Below are 27,991 nucleotides of genomic sequence, written 5' to 3'. Positions count from 1 at the left end.
CACGCTACAACACTTTATTTTAATTACCCTAGAATATTGTCCGTAAAGTTCACTGTCCATTATGCATTAATCCCAGGTTGCGTTGCCAAATGCAGTTTTGCTTTGCATTGAGAAGTGGGTGCACTCGAACATAACTTAAGTTAAATACATGAAACTACTGGCAATATACTAACTGGATTATAACACTGGGTTACCGAACGAACGAGACATTGAAAAGCTGGTTCCGAATACTAGGTCATACAACGAATCTATATCGATTCAGTTTATAAATGAACTTGTAGATATAGATATAGACATCAGACATAGACTTTGGGCTTATACGAGTACATTGTGCTTCGTCAACAAAGAAAACATGTATTGATTGAATTTTTAGTTATATCAGTGTTTATTGAACTTAATAAAAGTGTTAAAATTGGGCACAATAAATAAACTCGTTTGTAGATATTGCTTTATTTAATAAAATTATAGCCAAGAGAAGTTCAACCTCCAGATTTAGTTTGAGCTAGAACACGTATAAAATTATTAATAGTCACAAATCACAGGAAGTAGGTAATATCACTATAGAGAAAGAAAATAAAATCATCTTTCTACATACACCTAAATACGAATTACAGTAATAATATCACCACTGATATACCTACATTGTACTCTAAATATGTATCTATATGATGACGTCCTGCGAAGACAGCTATTTAATTACGCCCTAGTTGATATTTTACACTCTAATACAAAAGTACACAATTAATACTTAGGCTAAGAAGATACTCTAGGCGAATCATGAAAGCATAGTTGTAATGATGTTACATTATTAGGTATATTATTATCTACTAATGCGTAAGTAGTACATTATATCTACTCTTATTTGGTTACACACCGCAACTGACGCGTTCGTCTATTTGAGATTCAAGCGACACTGATACTAACGTCCTAAGTTCCTAACAATCAATATCACAATATAGCTACTTAAATACATAAAGATTCAAAGATGAGGCAACACCAACTATATAAGATTTACTGCAAATACGGTGTTACATAACTGTGAAACTCGTCTCTGCTCATGCAGGTATGATTGTGAATCATTATTTGTTTCAGTTTATTGCAATATGCTTATTCAACTATCATAAAAATGTGTAAAACCCAAAATACCAACTTGGTGCTACTAATAAAAGCTGTGTAAGAAATACGTACAACATAATGATGCAATGGAACACAGCTTAATCTTAACAAACATATATCAGGCGGAGATATAATGTGGGAAAATGTTTTGTTCGTGGAAACTTTTTTTTAATTAATGGCAGGTAATATGATAACTGTCGAGAACCAATAGTACACTGTGTTAATTGATTCTTAAAATATCACAAATAGAATAAATAATTGGTTAATGGCGGGATGTACTACAAGCGATAAATAGACTTAAAAGCAAGATAAACTATATTTTAAAATAAAGGATAGTTAGTTACTGTGAGCTTAACTGGCTCATTTCTGTTCATCGGGTAAACAAAAATATAAGGTTGGGTCTTTTGGCTACCTGTGTGCGGGGTCGCCGTGAGGTCAGGGTACATCTGCAGCAAACTTGTGTTGTAAGACAACACTCAAAACCCAACTCATTTAGGTCACAAATAATATGCTTACAATGTTTTAATGATATTACTTCAGTATTTTTTCCCCTCATGACATAAATGTAATTTTTGAACCACAACCCCTTTTAACAAATATACATTTCAATAAAGTGTATTGCCATCATTGGTAACTCCTAAATTTTAATGGTTTTGGGATTGATAACAATAATTACCCTGAATTATAATTTAAAATTTAATTATTATTGCTACTCTTCTTATTACGTATTGAACAAACAAGACAAAATGCAATGTCTTATTGCTTGATCTTGGAATGAAATATTCCAGACCTTATGGCATCTTTTACCTTTTCAATATATAAAGAATATCAACGTGATCAAATCACATTCCAACGTGGTATATTTTCAAAGTAAACTTGTTAAGAATCATCTCAAACTATTGTTTATTATTTCATTCTAGTTGAAAGTAAAAATAATTGTATATTGTTTCCAGTTATGCATGGATTATTCAATATTATGTAGATATGGATAAATGCGATTAGACATGAATGTCACAGGCTTAGTCAACATTAATATTAAACTTACGTAACAACCATTAGACAGCACTCACTTTCTCATTATTATCAACTAAAATATAAGCAGCAACTAACAATTATAATGTCTGGGTAGTATTATTCAAGCACTCGGTTCCAAAGAAAAGTTTCGTAGAATTTTAGGTACGAGTAGATACTGAATATTTATTCCTGTTATTGCAAAATAATAATAAACAGCTATTTCTTATTTTTGTAGTTCAACGCATGTTAAACCGAATACAGAAATTAGTATTAAATTAATGTAAAATCCATTCATTACTTAAAGTATAGTCTTATAATAATTTATTTGTGTATGTTCAACTCATTAACGATTCTTTATCAATCATACGAGCAATTTTGTCTTTTGATCGGTACACCAAAGACAAGAAGGACACTTCAAAAAAGAGACAGTACCTACAAACGATGGTTTGTACAGATTTACCAATCATTATGAAACTACTGAATAACTTTTGCTATGATGTACTTGGTTTATGACCGTGTTTAATAGAAACGCTCACTATATAAATGCATTCACATACATTTATGGACCTACATATTCCAAAGAATACCAACAGTGACACAACTCAAAAGGACCAATTAATGGCGTCGAGTTAATAGCAAGTTGATAAACAACACGTGGACAACATCACGATCTTTGTGGGGTATTCTATTTGGAGTTATGTCATTGTTGCCTAACGTGCACAAAATAATCTTTCATCTATGAATGTAATGTAGTGATTATGTTTAATTGTTTATAGTTTTGTAACATGGAATGCGGGGACAGCGCTTAGGCTGGCAGTAGAGGGTGTTCAGCACCGGTGCCGGAGCGCAGCGGGTCACTGCCCTCGGCAGCACCATTGGTCAACAATGCGTCCCTCGCGTCGGGCTCAGGCACCGGCGGCTCCATCTGCAATGCGATGCGAGATTGTACAATACTTAAGCATAAAAACTATAAAAAATCATTTAAAAAATGACAGTGACAAAGGATTTCAAATACTGACAATTGTTACGATAATGCGTTTCAAACCAATTAAACATTATTAATAACACCATTATAAACAAACTACATATTTGTTAAATACTTAATACATAAGCTAAGGAGAATGTTAACAATTAAAACTCATATACATAGTAAAATTAAAAAGAAGGCGGCATATAGATGTAAAAAATTTTGTTTAGTTGCATCAGATTAGGCCGAAGGTGAATGATCTTTAAACGAATAGGTTACTTGTACATGGCGTAAGCTTTACAAGCAAGTAAAGAATGTACAAGTGAAAAGGTGAATTGATCGACTATAAATGGATGTTATCAAGATGTACAATATGACGCGAGATGAAAAAATAAAGTTCTGCAATATTTTCCTCAAGAGCTCATAATTAGTGGTGATATTAGAATACACGGTTCGTTGTTAGCAGGTGGTGTGCGGCAGAGATGATGACGCTTGTGAGGAGGGCGGCCTGCCCGTCCAGTGCGACATACAGTAGTCGGCCTGTCCGGGTAGACTGTCCCCCGCGCAGCGACTTACAAATCTCCCTTCCACAGGTCCTCCAGTGCTCGCGTCCGCAGCAGCACCACGCCCCCGGCACTCCACCAACAATCCATTATGACGGCAAAACTCGCAGTAATTGTGTCATAACATCCGTCGGTTACGTTATCACAATTGACCGCTATTATGTCTTAGAAATATTTTTACATGAACACATAACATTTACCTCGTGTAGTAGAAGTCCATGGTCATACAGTGGGGTCAATGTATTTGGTCAAGTAGGCAATCATATGATGGAACGCTGATGGTTTGTTTACTTATTAAACTTTTTATGCGTCAGCACAAGGGTAGGTATCCTTACAATTTAATAACATTAAAAATATTCGAAAAAATTAAAAAACATTAAAATATAAATGTTTTTCAAACAGAAATGGTTATTGTTGGTAACCTGATCCTGTATATAGTAGGTACATAAATAGCAACATGAAAATGATATTGCAGAGGTTAGTTTTTTAGTTCAAGTGCAGCTCGTTCGTATTTGTCAGTGCATGGTGCAATTAACATAAACATTTGGTAGCTTATTAGATAGAATGTATTCTATGTTCACATTTGGTAATACTGACAGTGTGTTTGTCCGTCGGGCCGGTGGGCGTGTCACGCTTGCCCTGTAGGTAGTAGGTCATGAGCTGGCCCTTGCCCTTGACCGCGACCAGGCCGCGCTGCTCGAAGTAGTAGCCGAAACTCTGCAGAATCTCGCAAGTCTCTTCCGTAACCTGCAGACGACAGAATTACATCATTATTATTGTTGGTATCAGTGATTCCAATAGAAGGTGAGGCGGTGATGAACTTTTACTTACTTTAGGAGCAGGTTCATCGTTTCTGAGTTCCATTATTTTTCATGAATTTATAAAATTGTAAAACGAGTTTCTTACCTGAATACATCCCGTTTTGCCAGTACTTTCCATGCGCGAGGCGACGTTGACAGTGTTGCCCCATATGTCGTAGTGCGGCTTGCGCGCGCCGATGACGCCGGCGGTGATGGGTCCGTGGTTGACGCCCATGCGCAGCACGAAGTGGTTGAAGGACTGTTCGTTGATGGCAGCTAGGACACGCTGGAGTTCCAGTGCGAACTCGACCAGACACGCCAGGTGCGCCCAGCGAACTAATACACCGTCCGACGGCTGTGGTAAAAAATATATAACACATTAATAATCCGTATAAATATACAAATACTCTACAAATTACGATATCCATTAATTACGTTCACTCGCCTTAAGTATATCTGCGTATAAACCCAGCACGTAGCAAACAATGTTATACGGAACATGACGTATTAATCTCGTTAACACCAGTAGCGATGCAAGTTTCACGGAAGAAATTAATGCTCGCGATAAGAAGGTTAAATGTTGACGTTTATAAAAACCTTGTTGCATTCTGTATTAATTCATAGGTTGACTCGATTCAACAGTAAGGCATTTCTTGTTTCTAATACAAGGCTCAGGCTTATATAGACTAATATCAGATTTTTAATACACAAGGTATAATAAATATTGTTATCTGTACTCATATCAAACAAAAGAACACCAAATACCATTACATCGATATCGATAACGATATTGTTTCCAAAATTAAAATTAATAGTAATATTCTACATACAGTTCGGCTTACCTGCATTTGTCGTGTTGGGTTTAGGCCTGAAGCAGCCATGTACGTGGAGCTGATCGTTTTTATTTTGATTATGTCTTTACTGAACTTCGAATCTTCCAATAACTGAAACATTGTAAACATATGTCAGGCAATAATAATAATAAAATAGTGGAAACACGTTCAAAACGCAATTTGAAAATGTAAGGGCCTCCGCCGTAGCATTCAGGTACAACAGAACTACCCCATCGCGTAACCACGTGCTACGACATTGGGCTACGACGTAGCAGCGTCTTTAGGGTAGTTTACATCTAGTTTATTCACAAATGATATGCAAATTAACATCAACCTAATGAAGTTATTGTGACGTGTGCTATTTGTAAGATTAAAAGGCTAGTTTTCTACCAGTCAAATTCAATACATTTTTGGAAACGTGAAACAATATTTTCTATTAATTTTGTATGTAATAGTGCGAAAATTAGTTAGAAAAAATAAAAAAAATAAGTAGATAATCTGAATGTATTGTGATTATTTTTGACTATTTTATTGCATTGAAAAGTTGAAATAATTTATATTTCACTGAGGAAACTCCCTAATTCGCAAAGTAGAAACTGTAAAGTTCCTTTCACATCCGTTATTTATTAAATTTTTTTCATGTTTTTCTCCTAAGTAATCTTACAATAGGGTCCCCCCATGATATGACATGACAAAATTAAACTGATTGTGTGATTACTAAGGCATTTTTTTACTTTTTGGTTCTTGTCTTTGGTGTGTAGGTATTTTATGAAATCTAACAAAGTATGATGAAACTTTCCATAGTGAATAATTTGTCTTTGACTCCGGCTTGTAGGAGACAATATTAATTATTTGATTACAGAGATTATAAATGACATTTGACCGTTTTGATGATCTTAATATTTGGCAAGTTCCACGTGTGAGGCAACAGATCAAAAGTTGCACACGTAATGTGTCGGCTCTTGTAAATTCTAATATGTAGTAACAGCATTATACGTGAAGACGACACACGGAACTATTATGTGTGTTAGGTGAAATGTTTGTAAAACTAACAATTACCCACCAAATCGAAGTCTGATATAACTTCGTTGAGAAACCGTAAACATTCTAGGCCTTGGTTATTAACTGTTTCTTCCGAGTAGAACTCTGCAACAAACAATTTAATACATTTACCTCACCGATTGTATTTTCCATAATATTTCATCAAAATCAACATCATTCATTTCCATAAACCATTCTAGTAACTACATGCATAATGAGTTATTGAAATACGAATGTTAATATAAACAAAATAAAAAACCAATAAACGTGTTCATTAATGTCTAGAAACAAAAAAAATCAAGGTAAACCACGAGATCGAAGCGACATTTTTATAACAGTGTAGAAGATGCATGTATTAGAAACATGTTACATGACCTTTGAGAATTAGGTACATTATATTTACATAACTGTTAATGATTTATATTGAAATATGTATTTAATTGATGTGGACAAGTTTTCTTTTAATTAGACAATTAAAATTGAAGTGTTCTAAGCTTTATTAATGGTTGAACCTGAAAAGTTGGGCATGGAAGCGAACAGCACGCCGACCTCGGCGTAGCTCTGGCTGTAGAGGTCGCGGTGGTGGTGGCGCGCGCCCATGAAGTGGCGCGCCACGTGCGGCGGCAGCACGTTGTGGATGAGCGCCTGGTTGCGGCGCCGCAAGTCCCCCGCCTGCTCCGCCTGCGCGCGCATGCGCTCCCCGCGCGAGTGGCGTGCGCGCTCCAGAGATTCCACCTGCACCATACGACATGAACAGCCATCAGTTCTAAAGACGGAGGGTGGTGCTGTATCTGCGTTTACGTGGTACCAGTTAGCAAAACATGACGCATGACAGCACCACATTATATGCACTAGTTATTATTTAATTCCGAATTGCTTTACACTAATTTTGTATATTTTGTGTTGTGCATGATGATTATAAGCCCAAGTTGTCTCAAATAAATTAAATAATAATATTCCCCTTTACCTTCGTAGAACGTGATTATCATAGAAGACAATGTCAAGTATTATATTTGTTTAGAATTTCAGTGATAACTAGTTAGTACTTGTGTAAAAATAATAGATAATACATACATATCTGTTGAAAATAAGCAACGCCACCACTATGAAAAACAGCATTATTATGTTACGTCCACCATGGATGCGAGCCCTGTAAGTTAATACTTTATTTATATTTCGGTGTAGGATATTTCTGTGATGGAAACATTTAAAAGGAACTGCCGAATTCACCAAGTAGCGAGAGTAACGATTGTTATGAGGCTCGAGCAAAATGGATCCCTACTGAACCAAACCCACTTCTGGTATCGTAATTTTTTAAGAAATAGGGGTTCAGTTTCGTAAATGAATAGCCAGTAATGAGTGCCACTCACAGAATAGCGAGGAGATCTTCATCGTAGTCGGTGGTGGCGTTGAAGCGCACGCGGTAGGGGTCGCGGTCGAGGCTGGGCCGCGAGAGCAGCAGCGCGGGGTGCAGCAGCGCGGGCACCGCGTGCACCGCCGCCACCAGCGCCAGCAGCACGCTGCGCGCGCACACGCCCAGCGGCGACACCCACAGCGCGCCGCACGCCGCGCCCGCACCCACCTGACACCGCACACACTCATTTACCTAATTTGTTGACATAGAAAACTGATGCCTATCTGATAAGTCCATTATGAAACACGAAATCCGAAGAGACATTACTTGATGTCCATTATTGCACACACAACGAAAATACTATTTTGATTTATGATGATGTTTCTGTATGAAGAAATATTAAAGTCAAAGTCAAAATTATAGAATGGCTAGCTGTCATGGAAGTTGTACAAAAATATTATATTTCTGTTATACTGGATGAAGTAATATAGGAACTTCAACAAAATACAGATAGCACAGTGATAATAATTGATAGATTACTAATTTATAACTGTGTACTGAGAATGAACGAAAAAGTTAAATTATCATCAGCTGTTTGCTTCCCACGGTGCGAGATTAAAAAGTCGAACGAGGGAAATAGGTTACTACGATGTTTGTACAAGCGACACCGATGAGAAACCTGTCACCAGCTAACGATTTTGTTTTGTTGCATTCATTTACATTTAACCTAAAGAACTTAGGTATGTAGGTGTAAGTAACAGTGACTATTTACGACTATATGGTAAGAAAGCTAGAGAACGTTTGAAAGGTCAACTAAGTTATACAACACATCGCTGAAAATATAAGTAATCTTTTTGATAGGTAGGTATGTAGATTGTTTATGTAATACCTACAGCTACACTCATCTGCTAGCGTTTATGTTATCCATATACAACCAAAATTCAATCTTTACATGGTACACGGTAAAATTTAGCAATTAGGTACATCAAAATAAAATATTCGTAGTCTTTTGTAATATTTGTAAAACCAAATATTATATGTTGACTCGAAGTCTAGAAAAATAAGGTTTTTGATTGCTACAACGTTTGTATGCTTATAAGATAATGATGTAAGAGTCTAGTCTAGTGCCCATTTTCACATATTTCTGTTAATTTCCTAAAGCTGTTCAGAATAAGACATTGTCCATTCGCAATACTTATCAGGCACCAAAATGTGAAAGTAGAAAAGGTACTTCACATGGTAGTAATAAGAAGGATGTATGCAGCGCCTTGCGCCGCTGTGCGCTGGCGCATCGTCTCGCAGCCCGTCCTCAAGTAGCATCGTCTCGAAATTGCCGCAAATTATCTGTACAAACATATAAAAATAACATTTATACATTGGTAGAAAGCAACGGAAAGTAATATTCAATAGAAGTGTGTTAGGAAACATGTAACCTCCGTGCTCAGAGAACCATAGCAGTTTCACTACTACATAATAGTGTTCTCAACAAAAGCCTTTGAATGAAAGCGCGCCAAATATGTAAATATGTTAATTTTATAATGATGTGCGTAAAGTTCAACGAGTTCCCAGTGCGCGGTGATAGTGACAGTTGTATCGATAGCGATAGTAGTCGTGACAGAGCAGCGGCCGCGGTGGAAGTAGAAACACAAGCGTGATAGTGAGAGTGGCGTATGGCGGCGACAGTGAAGATAGCCGCGGAGAGTATTACACCGCACTCACCAGTGGCGCAATGTTCGCGGCCACGAACATCGCGATGTTGAACGTTCCGCATGTCAGCTTCCAATAAGGACTCACTGTCTTTTTCTGAAACATTAGCAAAAACAAAATCGGATATTGAACTAATGAACTCATTAAAAAAATACTCTGAATGCGGTAGTTTGTTATAATAATGCTACATTAGATATAAATTTATGAACTCTAAGTGTAATGTAAGGCATACCGAGCCGAATATAAATAAATAGGCTGACCTTATACTGGGAGTATCTGTAGCACGTATAGTAAACCACATTGATTAGGCCGGTCTCGAGCACGAGGGCGAGGTAGACGGCATGCAGTGACCAGGTCGGCGGCACCGCGAAGCTGGCGAGCGCGACCACGGCCGGCAGCAGCATCAGCGGCGGCGCGGCGATGGCCAGCGGGCAGGGGTCCGTGCGCCGCGCGTACACGTCCTCCGCGCCCGACGCTTTGAACGTCAGGCACAACGTCGTCCCATCTGCTAGTTCCCTGATACCACATGCTAGTATTTAACCCATTCCATATTATCTACCATACTAAAATATACACTTGATTATATGTAGATAGATATCGCGTGGACCGCACTGTTTTTTTATTAATATAAAGAAGAATATACATGTAAAGGAAGAAGTAACATAATATACGGCCTCACATTATGTATTTAGAGCAATATGACCCTTTAAATATATGTAGTATGAAATGTCATTACCATTAAACCTAGCTACGGGGAAGATGACAGTCTAAGAAAAAAATAGAAATCTATTTAGTCCATCAGTTTGATAATGAAAAATATTAGATACATAATATGTTTTTGTATATTATCGTATAAGAAAATAATACTGAGATAAAACGAATTAAAGTTAAAGAGTGGAAGCAATTACCTACATCGTTTCTACGTATAAAACGTACCAAGAAGTGACGTAACGAACAATTTTAAATTCAAAGTATTTCTTTCCGTAAGGAATTCTCAATTCCTGAATCCCCAACGATCCTCAAATTCCTAACAGCCAAAACACCGGCAACGCACTTGTTACATTCTTCTGGTGTTTCGGGTGTCCATGGGCGACGCCGATTGCTTATCAACAGGTGATCCGTCTGCTTATCCCATAAAAAATACGTGTCTAATGTTTTAAAATTGTCTACCAGACGGACAGTTAAACAATAATTAGTCATCCACCCTATTATACAACGTCGATTTTATCTATCCAAATTATAACTCTTATGTCAATAATACACTCACTAAAAAGTTATTAAGTCCTTCAAAGTAAATGTGTGGGGGGTTACTGATGCTGGAAATGTTCGTAATTGCAAAGAAAATGATGTGCATGCACACACTGAGCGTTGGAATGGTACCTAAATGTGTTTATTGATATGGTTCCATCAAATGCGCCTAAAATAGCATATTGTAACTATTTGCGATATACGCTACTGGTGTATCCGAGCAGATCGATCTTCATTCGCCTATCACTCAATGTGATAATTGTTTAGCATATTAACTTTAGCTGTGTAAATGTACATAGTTATTGACATCAACAAATTATTATTCTTTATAGAAAAGAGTTGTAATCATTTTATTTACCTATTCCTTTTCGTGCTTCGATATAATGAATTCGTAATAGTAACTAAGTGGTTTAAACATAAATACAGTTAGTACATATGTATGTAATATATGTATATGCAGGTGTTTTTAGTCGTCAAAAAGTTTGTAATTTCTACTCAAAGAAGCTATTCAGATTTAACTCGTTTTCAATGTTGTGTAAATTATATATTGTGATGACGGTGTGAATAGCATACTTATAATTTTAATCAATACTGTTGATCTCGTGTTGATTATATATTATTGGCAATTAAAGCAGTCTCTTTATATCCCAAAAATGCAACATGCCTCGATTAAATTACTTCAAAGACAATCCGTAACTACAACAGTTTTATCATTCACGTATCGACAAACATATTCAACGACAGAATGCCCAGAGAACAAACTAATCGTTTGGCCCTTCACGAGGAGTTTGCGAACAGTACGCGTGCGAGTTTAAACGCGAGTTGTTAATAAAATAGCACTGACTGACTAGAAAATCGAACATGCGAAATAGAGTTGACCATTTAAACGATCCTATCAATTATACTCGAGATGGTTTTGCCCTTCACATTCCAGCAGCGAACGAGTAAAAAGAAACAAACATTATGATTCGCTATTTCACAAAGAACATGTAAACAAATAAATTAAATTTAACTTACACATTTACTGGCAGGCAGATTAGATGATAAAACCAAAATGAAATTACAACTGTAATAGCATTCGCTCTGTAGCGAATGGCTTAAACAGTTTCTGTGATCTTAAAGAAAAGCAACACAACTCAGAACGGAAATGTAACAGAAAATTAAATAAATGCATGAAGAACACTTTTTACCGGCTAATAGTTAGTTAGTTTCACTTGGCATTGGCACCTACTTCCAAAACAAAACTACTATACTATTTCTGTATTTTTACAATGTAGTAGTAGAATGCACAATGCAGCAGTAGCTGCATTAAAAAATTAGGTTATTTTAAACTAATCTCGTTTTATTAATACAAAAACACAAGGTAGTACTGGGTGCAAGGGAAACAAAGAGCCAAAAATGTTCACGTTCCAATACAACAAACAATACTCGTAATATTGTGCAATTTCTGTGAACTTACTTGTCGTCGTCTCTATTCACCAGTTCTTCTTGCAACATGCTAAGTATTTTCTGTTCTTCGTTGTCCTTGCTCTCGTCTTGTGGCGACAGTACCTACGAATAATGTACGAAGCATGTCTAATAATGTGTATGTAATTGACAAGCAAAAAATCAATATGAGAGCGTCATGATGGGCGTACTTTTATCATCAATATTCAAAATCTGACGGAATATAATGAACGATCGATTCGAGTGAGATTATTTTAACCTCCTACGTTAGCTAAACTAGGAACTATCTAGCTGAGGCCGCCTAGTGCCCTAGTGTCCTATTTATTTAGGCGGTAGCGAGGGAGCGGCGGGGGGGGGGGCGGGGAAGCGCAGTAGTGCACTCACCGAGTCCTCGTCATCGTCTCGGAGGTCGGAGAGCGTGTCGGCCGCGTCACCACCCTCCGCGGCCTCGCCCTCCACTGCACTCTTCTCCTCGCCTCCTTGAAACTGTATGCCACAATCACAGATACGACGAACATCAATCTTACTCACGGACACATTACACTGGAATAGCTAAGAGGTTTATATCCCATCGTTGTCTCATTATGGGTTCCGAAGTAGTACATATTTAAGTATATATCGGATAAGTTTTGTTAATTTATTAAGGCGTTCGTAAGTGCGTCATAAATGGATGAAATAAACAAGGCAATGCGTTATATATATTGATAAGCATACTCAGTAGCTAACTAATATTTATACTCAATTTAGTTGCTTAGGTTCTATATTACTTTTTAAAGCCAAGTAAAAAATGAGATATTCTACATTTTTCATTTCACTTTGTTCGCATTTTCTGCTTTGTCGACCCAATTCGTTTCGTCCGCCCTATGTAACATAGATTAGTTAAATAAGGTTTTATATTCTCGACACTGGTGCTCACAATACTAGTCTTGCCGCATAAATAAGTTATTAAGGCGGTCTAGTAAATATTCATCGTTCAATATTCTGTGTTAGGTACTTCGGGAGCATAATTTTCATTGGCTATTAACTAAACACTTGATAAGATTTAAAAAATATAGACTTGATAAATAATATTTTCGGTTACTTCTGACCTGTAAATATTTAACGTACTTCTTACAAGCTGTCGGGGTTTTGAGGTCATCTATACATAAAGCAGCTTTTAATGAAATAGCGGTCGAATTGAGTTTTTTATTTACAATCTGTATTTCCTAGTTGAACGGAAGTAAAATATGTATAACCTACAATTTATGTATTAAAATACCGAGAAAACCATTTACATTTGTTATAGTGGGTGCGTGTTTATCAATCTATAAATGTTACATTATACATACTTTCGGGAGTAAAAAAAACTAACGGATCCAATAGCGATGTTTTCATTTCTTGACAAATATTTTCTGCTATATGTATTTCATTAATCGGTAACATAATTATACCATACAAAATGCAATTTCACTACCTTTATAATGAGGGTATTTTGTTGAAAAAGTGGTGAGTCGAAGTTAGTCATTGGACAGATCACACAAACCTGCAACTTGCCTATGTGCCTATGTGTCAAAATTTACAAATTCTGCCAGAAGTCATTATTCCACGCGGACGAAGTCGCGGGCGAAAGGTACCATAAACTATAATATATGTAGGTTAAACAATAAATAAGCTTGGGGCTCGATAATCTTGTTACACTGTTCAAGATGTCTTGATTAGACATAATTGAGATAAGCGTCACAGGTTGCTAGGACACCGACTTTGATCACTACGTACCTACTCATTAGCTAAACGGGATGTAATACTGAGCATTTACGTCGGGACCTTGTCGTAGATAATGTCTGGAGATCCCAAGGCCTATCTACAAAAGATGCTCTTCAAAGGTCAAGTTAAAATATTTTGCACGCATTGTATGCAATAATATTTGATAACTGATCGTGTGAAAGGTAGATAAATTCTACTACAAGCTGTTGCAAGGCTCGGCTTTTGGAGCAGCAGCAGCTTAATCATTCATCTGTAAACCTAGAGATATGTCAAACACGGCAGTATACTCCACAATAGGCATCTACATATACATACTAGCATACATGATCCTACATACATCCTCTAATGAAAATCTGCACTTGTACATATACTTGTTAAGCGCAAAATTTACATTTTAATACAAACAAGATTAAAAATCCTTCAACATCTTTTAAACATATTTATTTCCGTATGTTATATTTTTTCCGTATCTACATATTTATACAAGTCGTTTCTTAAAAGAAATGTATCAGTAATCATTATTGGATACAGTAGTTTACTTACTGCAAAGTGGATTGAAGAGCTTATGACTGTTTCTAAGAAATACGTAACTGTACGTTTAGCGTAAATGTTTATTTCTCATTACACGGTTGTATGTGGGTACGTTCTTAGTGATGTAAACGCATCGACATCATGCCCACGCGTAAAACTACTGAAATATGTATGACATACAAAAATATACAAGGAACAAAGTGCAAGTAGGTGTGGTTACAATTACAACCTACAACGAGTCAAGAGAGAAATGTCGTTAAATGTGCTTCATTGCATACTATGAGGCTATCAACCGATAGTATGCAGATATGTGTTTGTATTGGAAACAAATAACTTACAGGTTTAAGTACCCGGACGATGAAGTATGTCTTGATGCCAGCCTGTCGAAGCATTTCTTCGCGACGTTCTCCGTGCGCGGGCTCCACCTCGAACTCGTTGTTGAGAAAACTCAGAGTTACTTCAGAAACATGTACGCGTCTGTAAACAAAACTTTTATAAATAGAATGTAACTACGTATACATAAATAGAAACAGCTAGTAAAGTCGTCGAATAAATAAATCTTTTAAAACCAACAACTGAGAACAGATGAGTAAACCTTCTTTAAATTATATTGTTTTATGTTTTCTGCATTTGTGTGGAAATAACGTTAGTTTAGCAAAATAACCAGCGAGGCTTGTTAGATTATGCCACAGATATGTCGGCTGACAGAAAATTATTTAATAACTAGCTTCCGCCCGCGACTCCGTCCGCGCGGATGTCGGTCTTCGCGTGGAAGTTTTATTTCTCCATTTTGAGTAACTCTGACAATGACATCTTATAAATATCTATTGATTGGACCCAAATACGGCGAGGCCCATAATAATTAGGGAGATTCCTCTATTGAGCTACTGCTGTTGAGCTCGCGTTCTGTAGAATAAAACTGAAAAATAAAGATTTTTTCTACGTATTTTTCCAGGATAAAAAGTATCCTACCCAGGATAATAAGGTATAATTATACCAAGTTTCATCGAAATCGAACCGTTAGTTTTCACGTGATGCCAGAACATACAGACAGACAGACAAAAAAAAAACACATATTTGGGTTTGGTATCGATCCAGTAACACCCCTGCTATTTATTTTTTCAATATTTTCAATGTACAGAATTGACCCTTCTACAGATTTATTATAATATGAATATGAATTAATGAATGAATGAGAGTGTTATAAACGTAAGAGTAGACAAATATAATCAGAAAGCTCCGAACTGCTAAGCTATCGGGAGTTATACGTGTTATTGTGAGTCAACCATAAGAGATAGACATTTGCTGTCGTAGAATATTTTTTAAACAATTTTAAGGAGAACATTTCCGTCGTATATTATTTCTGTGTAGCTTTAACCATTAAGGCTGCACACGCGACGGAAGCTTAAAAAATGGAGTAAGTTCTCCTGTTTTCCTAACATTTCCCTTCACTACTCTGCTCCTATTGATCGTAGCGTGATGAAAAGTATACTATAACCTGCCCAGGAGTATGAAGAACAATTGTTTCGTTGAAATCTGTCGAGTGGTTTTTATTTCTATAAAGAACATACAGACATACAGACAGACAGACAGACAGACAGACAGACAGACAGACAGACAGACAGACAGACAAAAAATTTTCTGATTGCATTTTTGGCGTCAGTATCGATCACTAATCACCCGCTGATAGTTATTTTGGAAATATATTTCATGTACAGAATCGACCTCTCTACAGATTTATTATAAGTATAGAAGATAATAAGTAAATTACATGTCTTTATCACATTTCATACATTCTTTCCATAGAAAATTAACATTTATTAACAAAGTAAAAATCAAGTGTATTTTTCCGATAATACAGAAATACCAAATCACGTAGGTACTCTAAAAAGGACGTTAGGATTAGAACAGAACTACTCCCGTTAAGAAGTTCATATGATTGTATGTGTTATATAGGTATGTTGCAATTTAATCACAGGTTTTTAAGCAGAGCTTTGCAAGTTATTTTGGTGTTCTCCAACTATAAAGTATAATAAAAAACTTTTCTTGAAAAAAAAAACTAACCCTGCCATTCCACTGCTCTCCATCTTATTAGCAAGTTCAACATCCCGAGAGTAAACATCGAATTGCCACTGTCTCTGGCCTAGCACTCCTGCGAGAACTGCTCCTGTGTGGATACCCACGCGCATGTCCACCGGGGAGTTCGTCGTCTGCTGAACATACCTGACCAATACAAAGTATCGCGTAAGTTAAAGTTATATTATCATATTAATTATACATATGACAGTAACCCGAGTACTCACTTGATCGCTTTAACCATGGACAGCCCCATATGCACACAGAGCACGGCATGATCCGGACGTTCAACAGGCGCTCCGCTGATACAATAATAGCAGTCACCCAGAATTTTAATGCGAAGCTGTTGATATTTCTACAAAATAAAATTACAATTTACGGAAGCCCAGACTGGCGTATTAATTTACGGTGGACGAGACTTGGAGACGAAATAATAAATTAAATTTTCTTTACCTCAGCAAGTCGATCAAAACGAGCAAACAACTCATTCAATATTGCGACAAGATCTTGTGCTGAATAAGTTGAAGAAATAGCCGTGAAGCCTACGATGTCGGCATACAAAATACTGGGGATGAATAAATAATATGTTAATATTACTTAAATTGGTATATAAATTACGTAGTTGATGTTAACTGCGCGTACCTGACATTCTCATGACGAGACATGTAAATTTTTTTGAACTGCGTGTCAATCAGCCCCAGCTCTTTCCGCATCTGAACAGCAACGTGTTCAGGTAGCACCGACAGCAGAAGTCTCTCCTACAAATATTGTTGCTATGAGATATTGCTCAGATATGTACCGACTTGTATATTGCATGATTTATAATGTAATACTTTGATAATGAGTATTCAATTGGATTACGAACCATCTTACCTAAATACTTGTGATAATTTATCATACAATATTACTTCATAACATGTATTACTTAATAACATCACAACGACATAATTAGACACGTAACTCGAGCATGTATTAATGTATTCCGCTACTGCGTCCCTACTTCCGCAATTTCTCTTGTTTACATTCAAACAAGAGAAATTGGTGTACCGTACCAAATTGCATACGGGAGAAAATAAGAAAACATATTTACTCGTCTGATTTATTTGTTTCTTCACATGTGCCCTGTCATAGATGATGGAACTACGCATATTAGTGTGAGATGTGTCATCGACGCATCAGTGCGCATGAAGCCAACTCACTGACGTTTCTCGTGATTTCATGGATCACGGCTGGTGAACGATTTGATTCTAGCTATACAGGCTCGTTAATATACACTATCACATTATACAGGATGTTTTTAACTTCAACACAACGGTCAATATTACAAGTAATATTACAATTAATAATGATTGATTATCCAGCAATTTAATAATCAGAAAACAATAAAATGTTTTTTTTTTTGGAAACTACAACCAAAGTATAATGACCAAACTGGTATTGAAATTGGTGCTGATCAATTTTTAGACGGCAGGTAATCGAATATGAAAAATTTAATGCAGAATAATATTACCACAATTACATACCACATATATCACAATAAAGAAAACTTAGGTTCTCTTGTCAAATGTGATGTAATTTGACACACCGTAAAATAAATCTAATAGAATAAGTCAAAATGTGCTCGATAGCGTTATCATGGTATGCGGACGATGTCGCGGGCACAAGCTAGTATTTTTTATAAAGTTTTCAGTAACTGTGATTGATATATTTATCGACATTTCCAAACTTTAATTGATATTACAAAATCAAAGATTGTACTTTTGATAGCATTTTTGTGACCGTTGCTTTGAGATACTGCGGAATCTTCAGATAATCTGTTATAAAATACTCAGTTACCAAGAATCAAAATATAGATATAAATACAGATAAGCCGCTGTAGTGAGTGCCTATCTACTCTTTAATACTTTAATGCTTCCTTTTAACGTTTCTTACTTTCCAAAGAACCTATTTCTTAGAGGACTTTAACGCTGCAATTAATTGATTGGAAACTGCTCCATAAGCTGCTTCCGCTGAAACGTCGCTTGTGCAATGACCGTTATACCTACTTACAATTTCTTACGTCACATAGTCTTTACGTATAGGTGTTTGTGAGAATCAGCCATTATACAGGGTGACTTTGAATTCGACGTATTCCTCTCGGGAGGTGATAATACAACTAATTTCCTACAAAAATAGCCCTGAGGTCCTTGGGCGGAAAGTGGCTAGTTTCTGAGATATTCAACATTTTTGGTTTTGGTAAAAATATCCCGAATTGATTACAAAAACATCAATAGATAAAAAAATACTGGTTGGATTTTAGTTATTTTAGTTTTAATCAGATGCCAATACATCAGTTATCATTTATAACTACTAATAATGGCAGAAATATCATTCGTTTTAAAATAGCAAGTAATTTCCTATGAAATTTTGTTTTGTTTCACTAATTTGGTCAATAGTTAACTGGATTTATTTCGAAAAAAATATATGACACTAAGCGTACAAACTATTAGAAAAACTTCCTTGGTTTATTAGCTACCCAGAAACGTAATTTTTTTTACAATATTCCCAAAAACAAATGAATTAATTGATGATAAGTAGAGTGTAAAGAGAAAAGCGCAATTTCAAAAACATCTTAATTTGCAAAATTTTGTTCAAAATGATCTTCCCTACGACGAATACATGCCCGAACACACTTCCTTATCCCTATGACGTTCACTCTTGGGCTGAATATGCGTTTTATTTCGTCACTATTTTTGGAGAAGAATTTCGATGCTCGGCCAATTTCCTCTGCATCAAGGGACATGTAAGCAACCAACGTTAGATTCTGGACACCGCGCTTTCCATGTAGTTGGACCCCCATGGAATATAACACCTGGGAACGAAGTTATCCAACCATTACAGTAGTTCGATAGTGCGCTGGATAAACTATCACAATATCCATTATAAGCCACAAAAAAGTCAACAAAATCCGAAAAAGTAAACCATCGTTAGCGCATCGCGGTTTTCATTCAAATGTTTGCAGGGGTATCATAAATAATTATTTGATTGGACCCTACTTTTCATCCAACAATTTAAATGGTGAGAATTATCGAAAAAATTTAAGGAATGTGCTAGGGTCGTTGTTTTAAATTTGAATTTAGAAACAAGATGAATGAACTTATTCTACTTATTGAATTAATTTATTAATTTGATTGACGAATTTATTCCACATGGCGATTGTCAAGTGCATATCGAACTACATGTACAATGGTCGAAAACATTGATTTTCAGGCATTGGATTACAGGGCGGTCCACATATGGCATCACAATGACCAGAACCTAACGCCGGTTATTTTTACATGTCCCTTGTTTATACAGAAGGAATTGGCCGTGTATGTAATTCTTCTCCGAAACATAGACGAATAAAACGCATATTCAGCCCAAGAGTGAACGTCATAGGGATATCAAGTGTGTTCGGGCATGTATTGGTCGTAGGGAAGATATTTTGAACAAAATTTTGCAAATTAAGATGTTTTTGAAATTGCGCTTTTCTCTTTACACTCTACTTATCATCAATTAATTCATTTGTTTTTGGGACTATTGTAAAAAAAATTACGTTTCTGGGTAGCTAATAAACCAAGGAAGTTTTTCTAATAGTTTGCGCTTAGTGTCATAATTTTTTTCGAAATAAATCCAGTTATCTATTGACCAAATTAGTGAAACAAAACAAAATAAGGAAATTACTTGCTATTTTAGTGATATTTCTGCCATTATTAGTAGTTATAAATGCTAACTGATGTATTGGCAACTGATTAAAACTAAAATAACTAAAATCCAACCAGTATTTTTTTCTTTATTGATGTTTTTGTAATCAATTCGGGATATTTTTACCAAAACCAAAAATGTTGAATTCTCAGAAACTAGCCACTTTCCGCAAGGACCTTAGGGCTATTTTTGTAGGAAATTTTGTATTATCACCTCCCGAGAGGAATACGTCGAATTCAAAGTCACCCTGTATAGAAATATGGTTAGATGGACATCAGCGATCAACGAAACAAAACCAATATTTGCAAACTTAACAAGTGACGAATACTCAGAGGTTTGAGTTAAATCATATTTTTAAACACTCATCAATAGTAAAATTTGCATATTTCATTAATTAGGTCTAAATACATAAATTACCACAGTAATACCTAACAGCATCGCGAGGTACCAAAACTATAGGAACACACAATGATACAATTGGAAACAGTCACCTGTTCTTTACTCTGTTGTTCAATCGTCAGTTTGTCGCGCAAGCTTCGTTTCGTTTCTTGAAAAGAACTACGCTGTTGCTTTTCACTTATTGCATATGCAGTACCACCCAACATCGTTGCGCCAAGCAACAAAGCGCCATTTGCAATTTGCTGTAGAACATTTCAAGATTAAATGTTTATCCTTTGTATTTCAATATCGGTATTTAAATAGACACTTAATGCTAAGACTCACTTGAAAATAAAAGTCGTCAGCCAGTCTGCTCTCAGATGTAGAAGCGTTATAATATTGCACCAAGAGGTATCCAGTAAACGATATTGTACTGTATAAGATGAGCAGCACATGATGTAACGGAAGCGTGGCGAGGGTAAAATATTGAAGCACCACAGCCCACCCCAGTAACTCGTTGTACGAATCTCCCAGTCGCCGAGACGCACTCACCAATAGTTGGGCCCAGAGCACTAACCACGCTATATGGTTAAGAAGAGTGCGCGCGGGCCGAACGCATAAGTACACAGATGCCAGGATCAAATTTGCTACCAGTGCTATTGCGACTGAAGCGTAAGCAAACGAAAGGTCTCGCTCTCCAGGCACAACCACTGCGAACGCCTGCAGCAGCGCGCCGGTCGCCAGCAGCCGAGGCACGGCTCTTTGCCGCTGGCGCTGCGTATATGCCGAGTACAACTTTTCTTCCTCTCGGTCTGTGAATCCCCATGGTGGCACTAAACATATCCAGCACGGTGACTTGTTCAAAGTTCTCGCTTGTATTGGTTTCTCCATTGCTTTTAGTGTTTATTTTTATACAACTTCACCAGTTTAAGCCATTTATTGCTAGAAATGCACTCCATTATTGTCATGACTACTTACAGAAAGACAATAAAACTGTAAAAATAAGTGTACTAAGTAGGTCGTGCGTGTGATTTATACTGCAGATAGGACAATGATTTATTGATTTTACTTGACCACAGTGAAAAGGAAATAATAAAATGCTTACTACGGAAAAATATCTACAATAGAACTTATTAACCTACGTTTAGATATTATTTAATAGCAAATGTCATTGGATTTCAGTTTCAAAATTCCCTTTGTCGTGAAGATTATATAAAATGGCAGGACGCCTGACTACAAACATGATTTATTTCATAATATGATATAAGTAAGTAGAAGCATGACTCACGGACAGCTATTAAGTTAATAACAAAAATAATATCATGTCCAGCATTCTTAAAGGGTCGTTAAGGAAGACTGTTTGTTACATGATTGAGTCATATTGTAAACAAACTTATTACAAATACACGAAAATAATATTTGAGTCCAAGCATTGTAACAATAATGAAAACGAACAAAATATCATATTTCAATATTTAACAAATCACTAGCAAATGGCGTGTAAGTAGCATGTTTTAAAAATAAGTTTAAATATTTGTAAACAATGCATCGTTGCATAAATACAAAGAATTGTGAACTTGAACAACGTGTGTCACATCGTACGTATGAACGTCAGAGAGATCATCAGGCGGAGACTTTCCGTTAGCAAGACGGCTTGATCGAGGACGCCTGTGTAATGAATAAATTACACGCTAAAACATTGTTCCGATATTCATTCATTAACTGGGCCGTTTCAAGACATGTATCTACTTACCCATAGTTTCGTCGACTGATTTCAATATTGACAATCGTTAGGATGGATGTTAGTGATGTGACCGTGAAACTTAACTCATAAGTTATTTGTTTCACTTATACCGCTCATTGCCAACGCTTATGACTTACTTAGTCACGGTTTATGTTTGTGTTGAAATTTCAGAAAATATTAAATTAAATTGACATATTCTATTTCCAAACAGTTCTAATTTTGTTTGGTAACAATTGGGTAACACTGAACAAGTAAACGAATCGGGAAACAATCGAGATCATTTAGTAGTTTACTTAATATTGTATTAAATTAGAATTAGTCAATCCGTTGAGTATTTAGCTGTAAATGTTCTCGTGAATATGATAGGTACATTGAATGTACTCGTATCAACATAATATGAAGACAAGATGACAAATTCATTTTCTGTTCCATAATTAAATGTGGTTATAATAATACAATTATTTAGGTACATATGCACCTATTTGTAATTTATTGCAATTGCCAATTGTTAAAAATATAACATTAGCCTTGTTGCTCGGTTATTGTCGTGTATTCCCTTCCTGTTACAACAAAATTTTAGTTGGACTGACCTTTGACAAGGATGCCTATATGGTGATGTAAAACATTACCAAAATTTTATTCCTGTATTAGTAATAATTAATAATGTTACATTCCACTTTAGATTGATATACGGGCAAGGTGTGTCTAATCCAGAGAACCTACCTATACACTGTTTAACATATAGTCTTGTGTTAGAGAGATAATAACTAGTTTATCTAGGATTGATTTCATTCCAGAAACTGTACCGGAAGAGCGGTACATAGGTATGACAATGACTTAGCGCTTCGCATGACAACCTACATAGTAGCTTCACTTGAAATCTGAAAACCTACATTTAACTTTTGTGTAGTAGGTACCTACTTGGGTTTTTTATAAGATTTTATACACATGAATTTTAATACCAAAATCACTACGTTACGTTATTATAGCTAATAGAGGCATCTCATTGAGTGCACAGAATACGAAAATAAGAGATTCACATTGTATATTATCATTTCAGATATTACAAATAAGTACACAGTTTAATCAAGACACTTTAGTCGGCACATCGTTATTGTCAACAAAGGGTTAGAACAGATATTAATATAGGTAGGTGTGTACATATAACCACGTAATACCAGATGAGTGTACCTAATACTCTGTAAGAGTGGCGGCCGACCAAGTGCCGTTTAGTCTCTTTATAGGCTTGCAGTATTAAATGTAAAGTACGTTATAAAACCACAGATACGAAAAGTAACATTTTATCATTTCCTTTTGTTATCGGGATCGTAAAACGTTACAAAGTACTGTACTCATTAATATATATAATTCTATTTCCCGCCTAAATTGTGGTCCCGATGATGTAAGCAATCTCAGTAAAACTCTTACTATTGACCCATAAATATTTAAATCGCGAGAGGATGACCCTTATATTACAAGATCGCGAGTAATTCAATGACGATGGAAACTGAAAACCTTCTTACGTAGATTATTACAGGAGGAATAGTAATCTTGTGGAAATATTGAGCGCGTTGGGTTGAGAGGGCGCGGGTGGCGCGGCGGGCACCGGACGCCGGCGGCTCGGGCGGCGCGAGGGCGGTGCGCGCACGTGCTGGCGTGCGACTGCCGCGCGCCCGGCCGCCGCCCGCCGCGCCCGCCGCGCCAGCCGCGCCACCCGGCACTCCAGCCACCCCACGCGGCACGCAACCCATTCCACTACACATTGATTCCACTCGCTGTGTTTTGTTAACACTATTACTGCGACTATTTTATTTTTCTTTCCTATTCAACTGAAAGTTTGAATCGAGTGAGGGAATCACCGATAGTTTACCTTTTGAAGAAATGTTTTTAATCAATAGAACATACTTGTTTCTAGACCCTACTTTGATTCCTGGTTGGTAACCTACTTTTGGCAATGTCGCTACAGTCATTTACATGACTCGAAGCTGAGAAGTAATATCCTGAACAGGAAGCATACAACTTTAATGAAATTTGTGCTTGATGTGTATGTAGGCATGAAATGAACACTTAGCTTGTACTGGAGTATTAACAAAGCTCGTAAAAGTAAGTTGGTTAAGGTCAAGGAGCCCACCTCCCAGCTTAGATGATATTGTTCAAAGAATACCCCAGTATTTTAGAAGAGCAAAATAATCTCAGTACTACACATGAACAATTTGCTCACAAACTAGATTTAAAACCAAAGATAGCATCTTAAGACTGTCGTGCTTACAAATAAATTATGTTGTTTGATAAAAGATTTCAGGACTACATGTTATAATACGGTTTAAGTTGGTTGACCTTTGAGTAGAAGAAGGTTCCTACCTACTTACTTACTAAATAATTTGATCAAACAATCTGTCCCACCAACGAGTCAAACGTCGTGCAAGAGCACTACCTACCTTTTTCTCGAAACATTTTGTTGTGTTATTTTTTACCTTTTTAACGTGGTTTGGGTTATACCAGATAAACAACATTTTCAGGCCATGATGTCAGTAGTACACTTATAGGGCCTATAAAGTTTCAATTGCCTAACTATTATACTTGAAGTTTCATTGTATGGGTATATTCATAATACTTAAGATACTTTCTAAAGTCCTAAAAAGCAAAAAGCTTGGAATCTTGACGTCCCAAAGAGACCTCCCCCTTAAACAAAGACTGAAAGACTACAGAACCTGTCATCCTAGGTTATTGTTAAGATTACATTAAGATACACATTTCAAGATTTTTAGTAAAACGGAGTAAAACCTGCGAGAATAAATCCCATTAATAGCATTTGAAGACAGCGACATAGCGAGAAATCGCTTCTACGCGTTGCGTACTACGAGCTACGCACTACGAGCTACGCACTACGAGCTACGCTCTACGGGCTACGCACTTCGAGCTGTACACTACACGCTACGCGCTACGTGCTACGCACTACGAGCTACGCACTACGAGCTACGCTCTACGGGCTACGCACTTCGAGCTGTACACTACACGCTACGCGCTACGTGCTACGCACTACGAGTTGCGGTATATGTAGTATTTCGCCAAAAGTGTAAAATTAGAGTTTTAGGACTGGGTATGTAGGATTACAAACCTGAGTTTATATGAGATCTAAGTAATTTTTATAAGTAAGACTATACATATACAATGTGATAGGGGCGAGACTTCTAACCCGTTAAGGCTGAATACTACATCTAATTTTAACGACAAAAGTCCTGGGTCGAAGGGGTCGAATCCCCTCCCCCTAAAAATTATGGCTATTTTAATATTTTTTTTACTTTTTGATATCAAAGGTTGTATGCGTCGTAGAAACAAAAAAAAGACGACAAACGGTAGCTAATAACCTTGGCTAACTAATTCATTACTTTTTTCATATGTTTGATAATGTTTTGGTGAGAAAAAAAATAATGTGAATTATTCTTACCAAAAAATCACTATTTTTCAATATTTTCAATTAGGGGTTCAACACCCCATATTATTTTTTTGTCGATAAAATTAGATGTAGTACTCAGCCTTAACGGGTTAGAAGTCCCACCCCTATCACATTGTATAGTCTTGTCTTGAAAAATGTTTTCTGAAACAACAAAACCTTGTAAGTTCATTGAACTGCTCTAATGTTGGTTTTTATTTAAAACCTTTCCTATAACCAACATTACAAAGGTTCATTTTCCTTGTCCTTTTGGATCTTTATTGATTAGCCAAAAAACGTGGTTACTAATTATTGTTGAAACAATAATAACTAATATTCTCTAAGTAAAGTTTAATTGAAAATGTATCGCCATTTTCAATTAAAACATATCAAATTAATATAAATGTAATTTAATCTTAATAAAGTTAATATCTTGAAGTTAACTTCTTGAAATGCCTTTCAAATGAAAATTCCAGTTTAGATAAGAAGTAGGTAGTAAGTCTATATTTAAAGGTAAGTAGGTCTATATTTAAACTCTTTTCCCAAGCGTGACTACCTCAATATAAACATTAATATTACGGAGCACATTAAGGCTTCATGTTTTGAATAAAAGGTTATATGTGTAACTTGTAACTTATACTAAAATAGCACACAAATTGAGTTTAGTAAGCATCAAATAAACAATGTCCTCGTTTACTTACAGGTTAATTGCTAAGAAAACCTATACAAGAAGACTTGTAATTAAAAGTTTGGATGTGTAAAATTAGACACAAGTTTGTGGCTTTCTTTATGACTTATATACTTATATTTGTTTACCTATATTATTAGTGTATTGATCTGTCGACACATTTCGAGCTTATAAATTAGTACGTAAGATTTAAATATCATTTTAAGAAAACTATACCACACTATCACATTAACAGCCTATAATTGTCTATTGCTGAACAAAGCCCTACAAATAACGTTTGTTCTTACGTTAAATCTTTTTTTCCTTCAAATTCAACATTAACAATGAAGCATTGAGTGGCCGCTGCCTGTAGAGCGCGTCACCGCACACCACCCGGCGCCGCTGAGTGCCTCTACGCCGTAGGCGCTGCGTAGCACTGTCTACTAACTCAAGGCTTCTACTTCCTTTGTTAACAGCAACGTTACTTTCAGACAATTATATTACGAATTTCTTGATGAGCTCATGGCTAAATATATAACCTTGTAAATCAATCAATCTCAAATATCAAAATGAAGGTGAATTAGGTGTGTTGTGGACCTATATGGATGTGACCAATCTTGAAACCTTCATATAACGTAGATAGTGACGAGAAATAATATAAAATATCATAAGGTGTAGACTACAAAATGTAAACTTCACATCAGTAAGTTCATAGGATCTTATCACAGGGGGCTCAGTTAAATTAGCCTAAAGCCCAAAAATCTCGATAAATTATAAAACATCACTGAAATTTACACAATAAAGGAATAAACGTGCATACTAATATAATAAATACGAAAGTGTGTGTCGGTTTGTTTGTCCGTCTTTCACAGCGTGACGTGATTTTTGGAGTGGAGATAGTTAAAGGGAGAGAGAATGACATAAGTTATAAAACATCACACTGCAATCAGTAGGAGCGGAGCACCGAGAGTGTAACCGCGTGGGAGTAATCAGTTATTCTATAAAATTTATAAATATTTTAAGATATATAAGTAATCACACACAGAAGTGTAAAACCAAAAGCTAGCTTCAGTCGGACTAAAACGTATATTTTTCGAATGTTATCTGTGATCGACTCTGTTTAACGAATTGCTTTCAGTTAAGACAAAAAAAATATTTAAACACATAAAATACTCATCATGCGGACGATTTTTTCATAACAGCGCCTGAACTATTTTCATAGCATTTTTTTCATAAGAAGGTGTAAAAAAATAAAGTTAGGAAGTATCACATACTTTATTATACATTTTTATCTTTTTTTTTGCGTTTATTGTATGGGTTGTGATCAAAGAGTATAATAAATTTGGAATTCGAGTGATATTTTTGCTCGAACAACAGCTATGGGCAGGTAGGAATCGCATTACAGTTTATATTTTATCTAGCTAGTATATTGTTCGGCTAATAGTAAAAAACCGATTATATAAATGACTATTTAAATCTAAAAGAAGAATTGTTTACATTGCACATTTATAGGCTTGTTTTGAGTGGTTTTAATAGGTAATTACAGCGCGACCACAACTTTTGATACTTATCTGTTAAATCCAACATTAATTTTAATGTGAATATTT

At 36.1% G+C, this 27,991-nt stretch overlaps 1 protein-coding gene across 7 annotated transcripts; it reads right to left on the bottom strand.

Moving 5' to 3' along the window:
• Nucleotides 1-434: 434 nt before the first annotated feature.
• On the bottom strand, nt 435-23,973 carry LOC118273261 (adenylate cyclase type 8). Of its 7 annotated transcripts, none has more exons than XM_050694679.1 (21): nt 23,808-23,973; nt 20,886-21,533; nt 20,654-20,803; nt 17,082-17,197; nt 16,893-17,004; nt 16,667-16,794; nt 16,428-16,586; nt 14,702-14,840; nt 12,474-12,575; nt 12,103-12,194; nt 9,656-9,911; nt 9,408-9,491; nt 8,925-9,032; nt 7,705-7,916; nt 7,409-7,484; nt 6,847-7,069; nt 6,357-6,439; nt 5,303-5,404; nt 4,567-4,815; nt 4,258-4,407; nt 435-3,055 (listed from the first exon to the last, which is right to left on the bottom strand). In XM_050694679.1, the coding sequence occupies exons 2-21, from the start codon at nt 21,429-21,431 to the stop codon at nt 2,936-2,938; spliced, it is 3,207 nt and encodes a 1,068-aa protein (XP_050550636.1). In that variant the 5' UTR covers nt 21,432-21,533; nt 23,808-23,973; the 3' UTR covers nt 435-2,935. The 7 variants fall into 7 exon arrangements, with proteins under 7 accessions (XP_050550636.1, XP_050550629.1, XP_050550632.1 ...); XM_050694672.1 differs by having other exon boundaries at nt 20,886-21,510; nt 23,808-23,951; XM_050694675.1 differs by having other exon boundaries at nt 20,886-21,482; nt 23,808-23,951.
• Between the last annotated feature and the right edge of the window lie 4,018 nt (nt 23,974-27,991).

The sequence above is a fragment of the Spodoptera frugiperda genome, chromosome 1 (genome assembly GCF_023101765.2).
Source record: "Spodoptera frugiperda isolate SF20-4 chromosome 1, AGI-APGP_CSIRO_Sfru_2.0, whole genome shotgun sequence".
Classification (NCBI taxonomy): domain Eukaryota; kingdom Metazoa; phylum Arthropoda; class Insecta; order Lepidoptera; family Noctuidae; genus Spodoptera; species Spodoptera frugiperda.
Note: the sequence above shows the minus strand (reverse complement) of the source record. Positions and strands in the feature narration are given on the sequence as shown.

Coding starts and splice junctions, on each gene's coding strand:
- LOC118273261 (XM_050694679.1), bottom strand. CDS start 21,431: ATGGAGAAACCAATACAAGCGAGAACTTTGAACAAGTCACCGTGCTGG. Junction 16,795..16,892: donor GTTTTGATCGACTTGCTGAG/GTAAAGAAAATT, acceptor TTTATTTTGTAG/AAATATCAACAGCTTCGCAT. Junction 9,033..9,407: donor CCGCGAACATTGCGCCACTG/GTGAGTGCGGTG, acceptor ATGTTTGTACAG/ATAATTTGCGGCAATTTCGA.